The sequence below is a fragment of the Bubalus bubalis genome, chromosome 7, assembly GCF_019923935.1.
Source record: "Bubalus bubalis isolate 160015118507 breed Murrah chromosome 7, NDDB_SH_1, whole genome shotgun sequence".
Taxonomy (NCBI): Eukaryota; Metazoa; Chordata; class Mammalia; order Artiodactyla; family Bovidae; genus Bubalus; species Bubalus bubalis.
Window position 1 is genome coordinate 2,010,923 of NC_059163.1, and position 12,333 is coordinate 2,023,255.

The 12,333-nt window shown below is 63.5% G+C and overlaps 2 protein-coding genes across 15 annotated transcripts in view; one reads left to right on the forward strand and one right to left on the reverse strand.

Annotated features, from left to right (window-relative positions):
- The window catches only part of ADD1 (adducin 1), a 90,882-nt gene extending 83,635 nt beyond the window's left edge, over positions 1–7,247 (forward strand). For 5 of the 10 annotated variants that reach the window (XM_025289579.3, XM_025289585.3, XM_025289584.3 and 2 more), the window contains 2 exons: positions 3,045–3,131; positions 5,513–7,247. In XM_025289579.3, coding sequence (XP_025145364.2) covers positions 3,045–3,131; positions 5,513–5,877 — 452 coding nt within the window. In that variant the 3' untranslated portion in view covers positions 5,878–7,247. Of the gene's footprint in view, positions 1–3,044; positions 3,132–3,778; positions 3,814–5,026; positions 5,152–5,512 lie in introns of those variants that run through there. The other 5 variants (XM_025289591.2, XM_025289590.2, XM_025289592.2 and 2 more) reach the window with 3 other exon arrangements.
- On the reverse strand, positions 7,087–11,681 carry MFSD10 (major facilitator superfamily domain containing 10). Of its 5 annotated transcripts, XM_025289593.3 has the most exons (14): positions 11,538–11,681; positions 10,929–11,146; positions 10,725–10,821; positions 10,472–10,575; positions 10,021–10,179; positions 9,779–9,940; positions 9,427–9,535; positions 9,215–9,326; positions 8,926–9,034; positions 8,748–8,838; positions 8,320–8,367; positions 8,148–8,237; positions 7,881–8,019; positions 7,087–7,766 (listed from the first exon to the last, which is right to left on the reverse strand). In XM_025289593.3, exons 1-13 carry the CDS (start codon positions 11,671–11,673, stop codon positions 7,904–7,906), a joined length of 1,551 nt encoding a protein of 516 aa, XP_025145378.2. In that variant the 5' UTR covers positions 11,674–11,681; the 3' UTR covers positions 7,087–7,766; positions 7,881–7,903. The 5 variants fall into 5 exon arrangements, with proteins under 5 accessions (XP_025145378.2, XP_025145382.1, XP_044801495.1 ...); XM_025289597.3 differs by having other exon boundaries at positions 7,087–8,019; XM_044945560.2 differs by lacking the exon at positions 11,538–11,681 and adding an exon at positions 11,267–11,450 and having other exon boundaries at positions 7,087–8,019.
- Between the last annotated feature and the right edge of the window lie 652 nt (positions 11,682–12,333).

Here is a 12,333-nt window from a genome sequence, read left to right on the forward strand (position 1 = left end):
GAGAGAGGTCCTGCCTGCAGTCAGATGTGGTTTGGGGGAACCCCCGCTGGTCTGAGCACCGCACCAGCACGAGGCAGGGCCTGAAAAGAGCCCTGCTCGTCAGCGCTGCTGTGAAGCCTCTTGTGGGCGAGAAGGGAGGGAGGGAGTCCGTGGGCCTCAGGAGCCCTGGCAGGCCCTCTGCCGTCCAGGTTCCGGGCTGTGCCGGCCAGTGCTCCGTCTCCTAACTGGATAGCCGTCTGTGCTGAGGGCTCAGGACAGCCAAAGAGGAAGGCATCATTAACCTGGGATAGTTGTGGGCAGACCAGTCTGAGTGTTACTTTTAAGATGCATTCCGCCTTTGATGTATGTAGTACTCATTGTCAACAGTTCCCCGAGGAGGGGCCTTCTCTGAACCGTCTGCTCTCATTCACACTCCAGTCGTTTTTGAGCAGTTAGGTTGTGGCAGGCCCTGTGAGTGCTGTGCGTGCCTGTGTTTCAGGACTGTCAGCTCACAGTAACCCTGGGAGCTGGGTCTTTTCTCACTGGTTAGAGCAGAGACGCCTGTTCCCCAGAACAAGGCCGGGTGCGGCAGAGGCCCGCCTAGGTCTGACCCATACCCCGGCACCCGGTCTCCCCACCTTCATCTCAGCCGCAGTCACGGCCCAGGGTTTTCTCTAAGCCCCGAGCGCTCCCTGGCCGGGCATGGTCACAGGCCCAGGGCCTCACGTGGCCCCTTTCCCCACCCTGCAGAGGGGGCCCAGGCTGGGGCCGTCTTCCTGTTGGCAGCTCACAGGCTAGGAGGACATGGTTTTGTAAAACATGTTGGGACTACTTTGCAACAGAGGAAAGTAAACGGCTCTGAGATCCAGAGCCTCCCGGAGCAGCTTTTTTCACACTTCAGGTTTTTAAAAGCAGACTCAGACATTGTGATGGCCGGGAGAGAAACCGGCCTTCCACTGTGTCTGACGCAAAGGCTCAGGAGCCTGAACCGCTCTCCCAGAGTGCCCTGGGTCGGTTGCCATGCCGCCCCTGGGGCGGGACGCCCCCTCCAGGAGGCTCGTGCCGCCCTTCCTGGCCTTAGTGTGCACACCGCTCCCTCCTGGGGGGACGCCCCGCGGTGACCCTCCAGCGTCAATGGGGACCGTCCTGGGAGCCATTTCTGCTTCAGACACTTTCTCTAATTTCCCCCAACTTAATTTTTCTTTTTAGTCTTGTTTTAGGTCAGCTGCATATGCATCTGTGGCTGCTATTGAAATTTGAGTTGTGAAAAAAGGCTGCTGTTGAATTGTCTTTCAGTTTGTTAAGTCCTCAGTGCCTGTCGCTTTCTGTTCTGTGTGCGTTCAAGTTAAGACTCCGTACACGTAGATTCAGGGGGAGCCTGATCTTCGGGTCACAGCGCTGACTCTGATTGCCTCCTTGGCAGTGCAGGCAGCCTACAGGAAGCTCTGTGAGAGCCACAGGCCTGATACGGACTGAGAGGGAGAGCTCGTGTGTGGGCCTGAGCCCCCGGTCCGGTAGCCTAATCCCAGCTCCTGTGCACAGAGCTGCGTGTCTGCCCTCTGGCCCCTCCCGGTGTCTGGGAAACCCGGATTTTTTTTTCTTTTAGTTTAACCACAAGACATGAGAGCTTCCTCCGCACGTGAAGGCTCCGTCAGGAGGGATGTTAGAGGGAGGGAGTGGGTGGATGTGTGTGGGGACAGCTGTGAGCATGCTGTGTGCCCACAGACCTGTCGGCATGGGAGTGGCAGCCGGGCCCCGCCAGGAGGCCCCTGCCCAGCACCGCTGCCAGCCCTGGTGTGGCGGAAGGCGGCGGTGCGTGCTGCAGGTGAGACTCAGGCTCAGTGTCAAAGGTGAGCACTTCAGGTACAGGGAAGAAAGCCTCTGGCCTCTTTTCCTGGTGGAAGGAATTTGTGTCCTCAGGCAGGAGATGTGCCGGCCTCTGTGCGTAGACACCTGGCTTCAGGAAGGGAGCTGTAGGCTTAGGAGGTGTAGGGGATACAGCACTTACTGGCCCTAAGCTGTTAACATAAAAAGTGACGGTGAGACAGGAGATTCTAGGAACTAGGGTAACAGTGGTGTACACTTCTCCCTAAATGAGAGGTAGGCTTGGAATTTTCTGGATCCTAGTTCCTGTAATTTTTTTCTCTGGTTTTAGAGCATTTTACTTTAGGAAAAAAAATAGCATTACAAGTGCCAAGTTTATTCCTCTTTAATGTCTGTTTTATGTATTTCTTATCTATTTTATTTATTTAATACCTATTTTATTTCACCGTGCCAGTCTTAGTGGGGCTTCTTTGGTGGCTCAGAGTCTGCCTGCAGTGTGGGAGACCTGGGCTTGATCCCTGGGTTGGAAGATCCCCTGGAGAAAGGGCCTGGCAACCCACTCCAGTGTTCTTGCCGGGAGAATTCCATGGTCAGAACATGGCAAGCTACGGTCCATGGGGTCGCAGAGTCAGACACGACTGAGCGACTCAACACTTTGACTTTTTCACCAGTCTTCGTTGTGGGATGCAGGGTCTAGCTCCCTGACCAGGGATCAAACCTGGGCCCCTGCGTTGAGAGTGTGGAGTCTTAGCCCCTGGACCACCAGGGCAGTCCCTACAGCTGCCAGGTTTAAAGTATTGGTAGAAAATGCTCTAAATAGAAGATTAAAACCAAGATTGTGCTCATGGAGTGTCCCTTGAAGTGGCAGGTAGGGTGTGGGTGCTTGGGACCTTGGGCTCTTCCTCAGCAGTGGGATGCTGAGGATGTGGGGAGGGGGCTCCTCACTGGGGGACCGGCCAGGGGTCCCTGGTCAGCACAGCACAGAGGCAGCTCTGGCGGTCCCGAGATGCAGGTCCACACCCCAGTCCTCATGGGCTTCCTTCACCCTCTTTCAGACAGCGACTGGGAAAAGCTGAGGACAGTGGCTGCAAGCTCTTGTCTTCCAGGCTCCAGCCTGTGCCCTCCCGGAGGCGGCCCCATGGGCAGGGCAGGCCAGCCCGGCTGCCTTGGAGGAGGGTGGCGGGGAGGCCCTGGGGTTCACAGCTCTTCACATGCTCTCCCCGCGGTTTGTGCATCTGCAGAGAATCTGGACCAGACAAGAGAAGAGAAAGAGAAGAGCCCTCCGGAGCCGCACACGCCCCCCAGCACCCCTGTCAAGCTGGAGGAGGGTGAGCACTGGCTGGGGGTGGGCCTGAGGCCACCCCTCGGGGGAGGGTGCACGGTTGCCCAGGGCGCCCTCGCTGGGAGGGGGCAAGTGTCCTGACTTTGTGGAGGAAGAGCAGCTGAGTGTGGCAGGAGCTGAGCTGACACCAGTGGCCAGCATGCGTCTGCATGGGGCCAGCGCGTCGCTGGCTGCACGCCCACGCCTCTGCCGTGCCAGCTCTGCGCTGAGAACTGCAGGCGGCGCAGGCCCACAAGTGCGGCGCGCGTGGTCAGGGACAGAGCCTGCCTGTGTCCGTGACGTCCGTGTTGCCCACTGCTTGCACATTTCCTCCACCCTCCTGTGCTTGGGTTGCCCCGGAAGCGTCCTCCATCATGTCCAGGCCCCAGGATCGCACTCTGGCCGTAGGCAGAGCCCATGGAGAGTGCCGGGCCCTGGTGGTCTCCCAGACCGCCTGCCTGTGTCTGGGGCCCGTGGCCTCCGTGTCTGTCCTCTGTTGTGTGCGTGGTGCTTCCCCTGCCTGTCCGGGGCCTTGGCCGCCCCCTCCCCCCCCCCACCCCCACCCCCGGCCCTCTGTCTGTAACCCAGTGGCTGTGACTGATGCGTAGACTCTCTACCTGTGCTTTTCTCTTCCTGTGGCTGCGTGACAAGCAGGAGGTGGATGTGCTAAAGAGTACCTGTTACCATAGTAAGTACCGCCTGCCGCCTGGCCCTCTGCTGTTAATCGGAATTCCCTGTGCTTTGCCTCATTCTGCTTCTTTGTTGCTTGTTTTGTTTTCTGTTGATTCAAAATAAAAAGAGCCCCCCCCCTCCCCGTTCCCTGTTCCCCATCCTTGCACTGTGGGTAGTGCCCCTCCTGGAAAGTGCTGGGTCACCTGAGCTGCGTGGTGGGCAGCCTGTCCTGGAGTCCTGCGATCCCGGGTGGGGCCGCTCAGACCACTCTGGGCCTCAGAAGTCCCAAAGGACCACATTGTCCTATTCACCTTCGAGACTGGTGCTGCTCAGTGGAGAGCTCTGCTCTGTCAGACCAGACTTGAGTCTAGAGTAGACTCAGACAGGCTGGGATTTTGCATGGGGGTTGCATGTATTTTGATCTTTGCTTAAGCTGGGTGCTTAAGCTTAAATCTGAGGGGGGTGGGAGAGAGACATTCACTGCTCTTTGTTTAATGTGACATTTGGTCCAATGGTAGAAGTTCCCCCGAGCACCCACAGGCAGCCTCTGCATGCTTTCAAGAGTGAATCCTCAGCGCCTCCTGAGCAGCTGAGCCAAGGCGGTTCGCTCTCCTAAGACCCGGGGTGAGGGGCTGGCGGAGGGGAGGGGCACGCAGCCTCCCGGAGCTGCCCTGCCCCACTCCTCCTGCTCCTGCTTCCCGTCACCTCCTAAGGTTTGGCTAGATTGCCAGTGTTGCCTAACCTCCCAGTGGCTTGTAACTTTGTAGACTATGTTTAAAAAATCCACGAAAATGGTTTCCCCTGGGGCCTGTGTAGAAAGCAGGCCTCAGACTGTTTCTCTAAAACCAGTGCCATTTGGCTTACGTTTATGTTTCCATGTTGAGGGGCTTCCCTGGTGGCTCAGTTGGTAAAGAATCTGCCTGCGGTGTAGGAGACCTAGGTTCGATCTTTGGGTCAGGAAGACCCCTGCAGGAGGAAATGGCGACCCACTCCAGTGCTCTTGCTTGGAGAATCCCATCAACGGAGGAGCCTGGTGGGCTACAGCCCACGGGGTCACAAAGAGGTGGACACGCCTGAGCGACGAGCACGCTCACTTCCACTTCTCCATGTTCAGCTTCTTAAAATGGCTTGAATTTTTTGCCTGTCCTTTACGTTAGAGTTCATCTCTCTTTTTTCCCCCCTTTTTCTCCTTTTTTTTTTTCGGAGTTCATCTCTCTTTGAATTCTCTAGCCTACAGTGGCCTTTGGTGGTGATGTTGACGCCAGTCTGGGAGTTCACTCGGGGTTCTCCATGAACTGCCACGGTTTAGTGTTCTCCTTGGGGGGAGACCAGGTGTCATGGATACACGTTTAGGCGTAAGTTCAGGACCACTAATGCTCATCCTCTAATGGTTCAAGTGTTTAAGGCAGAACATTGCAGTCCTGAGACTGTTTCCACGGGCTTTCATCACTCTGTCCACGCCTGGGGACTGAGCCCCGGGACTGAGGCTGGTTTTGTCAGCCCGCTGTCCATGAGAAGGAGCTAAAATCCGCCATGAGACTGAGCCCACGTCTCACACTGTGGGCTGCATCCAGCCTTGGAGCAAAGTAGAGCTTGGTGAGAGCTCCTTACTCTGCTCTAGAGTCACTTTCAGGGCAGCGTCTGTGCAGGGCCCTTGGGAGGCTGGGAGAGCCGGGCGGTCGCTCTGTAACGTGTCTCTCCCGCCCCACCCACCAGACCTGCCGCGGGAGCCTCCCCCCGGAGACGACAGTGATGCCGCCACCTTCAAGCCGACCCTGCCCGACCTGTCCCCTGACGAGCCTTCAGAAGCGCTCGGCTTCCCGCCGTTGGAGAAGGAGGAGGAGGAGGAGGAGGGGCTGGGTGAAGCCGAGGGCCCTCCAAGCCCCCCCGGGTCTCCCTCCAGGTCCCCCCCGGCGGCCAGCCCCGAGCCAGCCCCAGCCCAGGTGGCTGAGGAGGCGGCTTCCCCAGCAGCCGAGGACGCTGGCAGTGATGGGTCTCCGGGCAAGTCCCCATCCAAAAAGAAGAAGAAATTCCGCACCCCTTCCTTCCTGAAGAAGAGCAAGAAGAGGAGCGACTCCTGAAGGCCCTTCCTGTACACGCCGGCACCGCGTGCCCCGTCCCCCTGTGTAATGGAATGCAGAGGCCCGCCCCCCGCCCCCGTGTAGCCAGCGCCTCCCTCGGTGTGACCAACCCCCACATAGACCGGTGCTAACCTCGCGTGCGTGCAGCGGCCTGGCCCGCAGCCTTGGGTTCTGGGCGAGACGCGGCCTCCACGTCCACCTCGGAGCCAGCCCTGCCCTGCAGGGGTCAGCACCTCGGCCCCTTTTGTAGCTCCTCAAGGACACTGTCCGCCGGGAGCTGAGTCAGGGTCCCGGCTGGATGGGGGCAGACCTGCCTGCTCTGGCCTTGACCCCTCCTGCTCTCCTTCTCTCGTGAAGTAACCCGCGCCCCATCTCTGCTAGGCTCCCCTTCACCCCCAGGTCTCAGGTGACTGAATCAGACCCACAGCTTCCTGCTGGTGTTGCCTGCTCGTGATCCTTGTTCAGATACACAGCTTCAGTCCTGTGAGAGTGCCCCGACAGCCCAGGCCCCTGGGATGGCCTTGGAGAGGGTCAGGGCTGAGCCGGCGCCCCAGTAGCTCATGGCGCAGCCGGTGCTGGTCCCCGGTCCCCTCAGCTAGAACCAGACCCGGGCCGCACTTCCCCCCTGGGGCCTCCTGAACCCGTCGTCATAGGGACGGCGCCTCCGGGGGGCGGTCCTGCGGACCTCCTCAGCGGACCTGCAGCTCCCGCAGCCCCGACGGCGTGCACGGGCAGCACTCTGCTTCTGCTCTCTATCCTGGGGAGGGCCTGGCACTGAGGCGGGTCTGCACCTGAGCTCAGCTTGGCCTGCGATGCTCCTTCCCTTGGTTAGAGGGCAGCTCAGGGTCGGGGTCAGAGGTCGCGCCCAGAGGTCCACTGATGTCCTGCAGTCACCATAAGGCCCCTCCCGCCCTCCGCGCCGCATCCGTGGAGCAGAGTCGGGGGCTGCTTGGCTGGAACTCGGGGTGGCTGGGGTCTCCGCGAGTGGGCTGTCCCAGGAGCTCCAGAGCCAGCCTGTCCCGACAGGCCCCTGGGGGGGGGGGTACCCGAGGCCGCCTGCATGGCGCTGACCTCCGCTTAGAGCTTCCTGGCAAGCTGCTCTCTGTGTGTCTTGTCTTGGTGGTGGTCAAACTCCCCACCCTCACCCTGCACTCAGTTAACCACAGGCTCCTCCTGCCCTCCCTTCTTCTCACCCCACATATGCAATGATTTTAATTTCATTTTTGTAGTTTATTTTAACTCTTTGTATCTCAACATGAAGTTTAGTTGCATATACAGACACAGGCTTGGGAGGACAGGTCCTATGGCCTTTCTTCATTGTAACATGTTTTACTCACAAATAAAATTCTTTACGCAGTTTCCTTGTCTAACCTTGGGAAGCAGCCTTGCATCTTAATTCTTTTTGTTTGCTCCTTTAAAATAGGACTTCAGAAGTTTAATGTTCTGAAGATTCCAAAGTGAGCACTTATCTCTTGATCCAGCAGTTTGTCACTTTGGACCCTGGGGGACACTGTCTGAGAAGCACCCTGCCCCAGGTGTCTTCCTGTTCTTTCCCAGAGGGCGGTGTTGGGGGCTTCGGGCCAGGGCCCCGGAGAGGAGAGGGGCGTCAGGCGGCCTCCCCACCCCCACCCCAGGGCAGAAGGGAAACCAGCGGGCAGAGCCTGGCACCCTGTGGTCAGTGCAGCTGGAACAGCTGTCCCTCCAGTTGCTGCCCCTGGTGCCCGGGGGAGGTGGGGGGACGGGATGTGCGCCGCAGGAAGGCACTTGGTATGTAACAGCTGCTTTGTCATGCTGAGGCCCTGTGTCGTTGAGAACAGAAGACAACGAAGAAAGTCTGGAAGGTTTGAGTCTGATCCTGACAGGCAGGTCCATGCTGGAGTATCTTGCACCTGCAAGCCCCAGACCCCGGGGGCGGGGGTGAGGGCGCTGGAGGGGGTCAGGCGGGCAGTGGGGAGCTGTCCTGGCCCAGGCCCCCACTTAGCCGCGCAGCCCCCAGTCCTCACATCACCGCAGGCGGGCGGCCCAGCTACTCGGCCTTGAGTGTCCGCGCCGGGGGGCTCAGGGTCCGCAGGATGGAGAAGGGGAGCAGGAAGAGCGCCGCGCACACGGTGTAACAGACACGGGCGCCGGCCAGCCAGTACGCTGTGGAGACAACGGGGGAGGTGACGGTGCCCCGGGCCCACCTGCCCCCTCCAGCTCGGCCAGCAACACCCCCAGCCCCGGTCTGGCCGGGCCTCCAGCATGCCCCGAGTGCCGTACCGCGGCCTCACCTGAGGCGGCCACCACGGGCCCCACGGCCCTGGCCAGGGCGCCCAAGCTCCGCAACGTGCCCATGACCGTGCCCTTCTGCCGGGGCGAGCCTGTGGGCGACAGGGGACAGCCGTCAGGGGCCCTCAGACCGCCTCCCAGGGGCTGGCCTCGCGCCAGGGCAGGGCCTCTCACCATAGCCGGCGACCACGGAGGACAGGCAGGGGACCACAACGGCTGCGGCTGGGAGGACACCAGGAAGACGCTGGTCAGTCCGGGGAGAGGCCAGCGGATGTGGGGGGAGGGGCCAGGCCCCGCCGCGCCCGGTCCTCGCGCCCGCAGGCCCCGCCCTCGCCACCCCGCAGGCCCCGCCCTCGCCCGCCGGCTCCGCCCCCGGTCCTCGCGCCCGCAGGCCCCGCCCTCGCCACCCCGCAGGCCCCGCCCTCACCACCCCGAAGGCCCCGCCCTCACCCGCCGGCTCCGCCCCCGGTCCTCGCGCCCGCAGGCCCCGCCCTCACCACCCCGCAGGCCCCGCCCTCACCACCCCGCAGGCCCCGCCCTCACCACCCCACAGGCCCCGCCCTCGCCCGCCGGCTCCGCCCCCGCCCCGCCGGCCCACTCACCCCAGGAATAGAGGAGCAGCCCCAAGCCCAGGATGGGCAGCGTGTGTCCCCAGCCGACGAAGAGGGAAGCGGGGATGAGCAGCAAGATGGCCTGTGGGCGGCACAGCCGGTCTGAGAGCCCCCGCTGCCTCCGCAGAGCGCGGGCACCGCCTGCCCCCAGCCCCAGGGAACTCCATACCTGCTTCACAGCCGCGATCTCCCTGCCAGGGCGGATCCGCCGGGCGTAGGCGCCCTGGATGGTGGCCATGGTGAGACCGATGAAGAAAAACATCTTCCCCTGTTCTACCCTGCAAGGGGCGAGCCGTGAGCACCCCTGCCCTGCCGGTGCTGCCCTCACACGGCCAGGCAGCCGGGGTGACCTCGGTCCCCGTCCTCTGGGAGCCGCGCAGTCCGCCCCAGGACCCTGGGCTGGGCCCGGGGAACGCGTGTGCCGAGATGGGGATCCGCCGGGGTGCGGGGCATCCCACCTGCTGAACTGGAAGCGCTGGTGCACCAGGAAGCTGAGCGTGAACTCCAGGCCCGAGAACAGGAAGAGGTAGAGGAAGTAGACCAGGCCCAGGCCGCGCAGGCTGCCAAGCCCTGGGGGGCGGTGAGGAGGGGCTGTGGCCCTGACGCGCATGCAGCCCCCAAGGCGGCCTGAGGGACCCCCCAGCCCCACCCCCCAGGGCCCGCTCCTTACTGACTCCAGTGGGCGGGTCTGGGCCCCGCGCCACGGCGGAGAAGCGGAGCAGGGCCAGGGGGCTGAGCAGGTCCGCGGCGGCCCGGAACCCCAGGGTGACCGAGGGCGCCTGCGGGGGACAGCACTGAGGGCCTGCTAGGGGGCCTGGGGATGGGCCTGACGAACCTGGACCTTGCAGGGCCCCAGCAAGGCCGGGGGGTCAGGGGACCACGGGGTCCCAGGAGGCGCTGTGCTCTCAAGAGCATCTGGACACCAGGAGGGCGCAGCCTGGCCTCCCCAGCACCTGGAGCTGGGACACATGATGGGCATCCCCACCTGTCTCAGCCCGGGTGCTATCTGGCTCCCACCTTACCCGCTTCTCTGGGGGCAGCGTCTCTGGCAAGAAGCACCAGATGAGCAGCAAGTCCGAGACGGCGAAGAGCAGGGCCAGCCAGGGCACTGTCTCCGAGGGCAGGAAGGCTCCCAGTGTGGGGCCCAGAGTGAAGCCCAGAGAAAAGGCCACCCCGATGACTGCCTGGGGAAAAGAGGGTGCCTGAGCGAGCAGGGAGACACGAGCCCCAGAGACCCCCACCCCTAAGCCCCAGGGCCACTCACCATGCCCTTGCTGCGGGCAGACGGTGAGCCCAGGTCGGCAACGATGGCGGTGCAGAGGCTAACGTTCCCCTTGCTGATGCCGCCTATCACCCTGGAGGCCAGGAAGGCCGCAAAGCTCTTCGAGGCAGCCCACACGGCGTACGAGGTGGCCACACCTACCTACCCCAGGGCAGGGGCCAAGGGCAGGTGCCGTCACTTGAGGCCAGGAGGGGCCCACAGTGGGGCTGGCAGGCTGAAGTAGTACTCCTGGGACCCTGCCCTGTTCTGGAGCAGCCAAAGGCCACTTGTATGCCCAGTGACCCCTTGGCAGGAGCAGCTCTGCCACACCCTGGCTTAGCTCCAGAAGCTCCGCTCCCCCCAAACACCTCCCCCAGGGAGCAGTGAGGGCCAGTGAGGGGCCACGGAGGGCCCACAGCTGCCTCCCAGAGGGCTGCCAGGTGGACACGCGTACCAGGCACAGCAGCATCCCCGGGCGCCTCCCCAGGCAGTCAGACACGGCCCCAGTGAGTGGTGCGGAGAGGAACTGCAGGAGCGAGAAAACGGAGCCAATCAGACCTGGAAGAGACAGAGCTCACGGTCACCACTCGGCCCGGGGGGCCCCAAGGGAAGTGGACGCTCCGCGGGGAGAGGGGGTGGACCATGCCCCAGAGCGAGAAGGTGAGAACCAAGGCGTGGGGAGGCCCCGGCCCAGCTGGGGACCCTACCTCCGAACAGGACGCTGTTGTACCTCTTCTCTGCTGGCATCCCGATGGCTGCTGCAAACCAGTCCACCCCGCGCTGCCAGGAGCCGTAGAGGGGGTCCTGGGGGACAAGAAGGCGTGGCGGACTGGGGCGTCTCTGAGGGGCTGGGAGCCAGAAGCAGCCATGGCGGGGTGCAGGGGCAGTGGGGCTGGCGGGGAGGGGCTCACGTGGGCACGGCCGTGGCTCTCCAGCAGCCCGGGCAGTAGGGGCAGCAGCAGGGTGAAGGCCAGGAGGTCCAGCAGGAGGCCGAGGAAGACCACAGCGACGACGCGGGTTTCTGGTGCCGGCTGCTGGCGGATGGGCGGGCGCGGCGTGCAGCTCCCGCCGGCTCCACAGCCCATGATGGGAGCGGCTCCGATCAGGCCCGGCTGAGCGTGTGGCAGGTCTGCACGAGAGCACGGTGCACGAAGACACGTCCGGTTACCCGGTCCGCCGCCCACCCACCTCGGGAGGAGAGGATCCCTCCGCCCGCGAAGTGTCCCCAACCCACTCACTGCCAGAGTACCGGCTGTCGCTCTGTGCGCCCTGCCCCCGACCCTGGACAGCAGGAAACGCAAGCTGTTGGGGAGTTACGCAAAGAAACGGCCAGCCCGGGAGGCCGACCGAGGGGGGCCGGGCGGGGCATCGTGGCCCCGGCACCTCCCGGCCCCCGCCCCACGGCCCCGGGCGGAGTGGTCGGGGAAACCCAGGCCCAGGCGGAAGCAAGGGGCAGCCTGGCAAGCCGGAGAACGACCCCCGCCCTCCCCGCCCCTGCCGCGGCCGCGCGCGGCACAGACCAGGGGATGGACGGATGGACAGACGGACGGACTGACAGACGCGCAGAGGACCGCCGGGAGGGGCGGGCGCGCAGACCCCGCCCCGCCCACCCGGAAGCCGGCCTGGTTCCCCGCTCGGAAGTGGGCGTGGTCTCATAATCCGGAAGTGGGCGGGCCGCCGCACCCCCTCTTCCGGCCACTGGGCCTGGCCTCACGTGCTCCGTCCGGGGCCGGCGTCCTGGCGGGAACTAGTCCAATCGGAGGCCCCTGACAGACGCAGCCCCATTTGCCCCCAGATTCTGCGCCCGAGGGACGACCCGCCCGCTGAGGACCCCAGGGCTTTGGGTGACCCGTCCGGAGGGCGGGGTCCATCCTGACCGGACCCTCCTCGCGCCGTCCGCCCCGGCCAGAGGCCTGCGGCCGAAATACAGCTGCGGATACACGGAGTCGGCACGGGCCGCGGCGGGGATGGTGGGGCGTGGAGGCAGGACTGCCCGGCGCCCCGCCTGCCCGGGGTCACCGGGGAGGGGCAGTTGCCCACATGGCGCCTGCGGGCCTGGCTTGGGCTCCCCTGACAGCCGGAGGGCCTGCCTGCACCTCCCGCTTCCCCTCCGACTCTTGAAATGCAGGCGTCTGTGGTCGAGCCGACCAGAACAGGCCACCCCCTCCTGTCCGCTCAACACTAATGCACTCCCCTCTAGACGACACGAACTTCAAATAAGCCTCACAGCAGTCCCTTTCCCCTTGAGCACCAGTCCGCTCTCCCCGAGAAGCAGGCGCGGCTCAGGCGTGGCGGCGGAGCTGAGGTGGCTGGGGG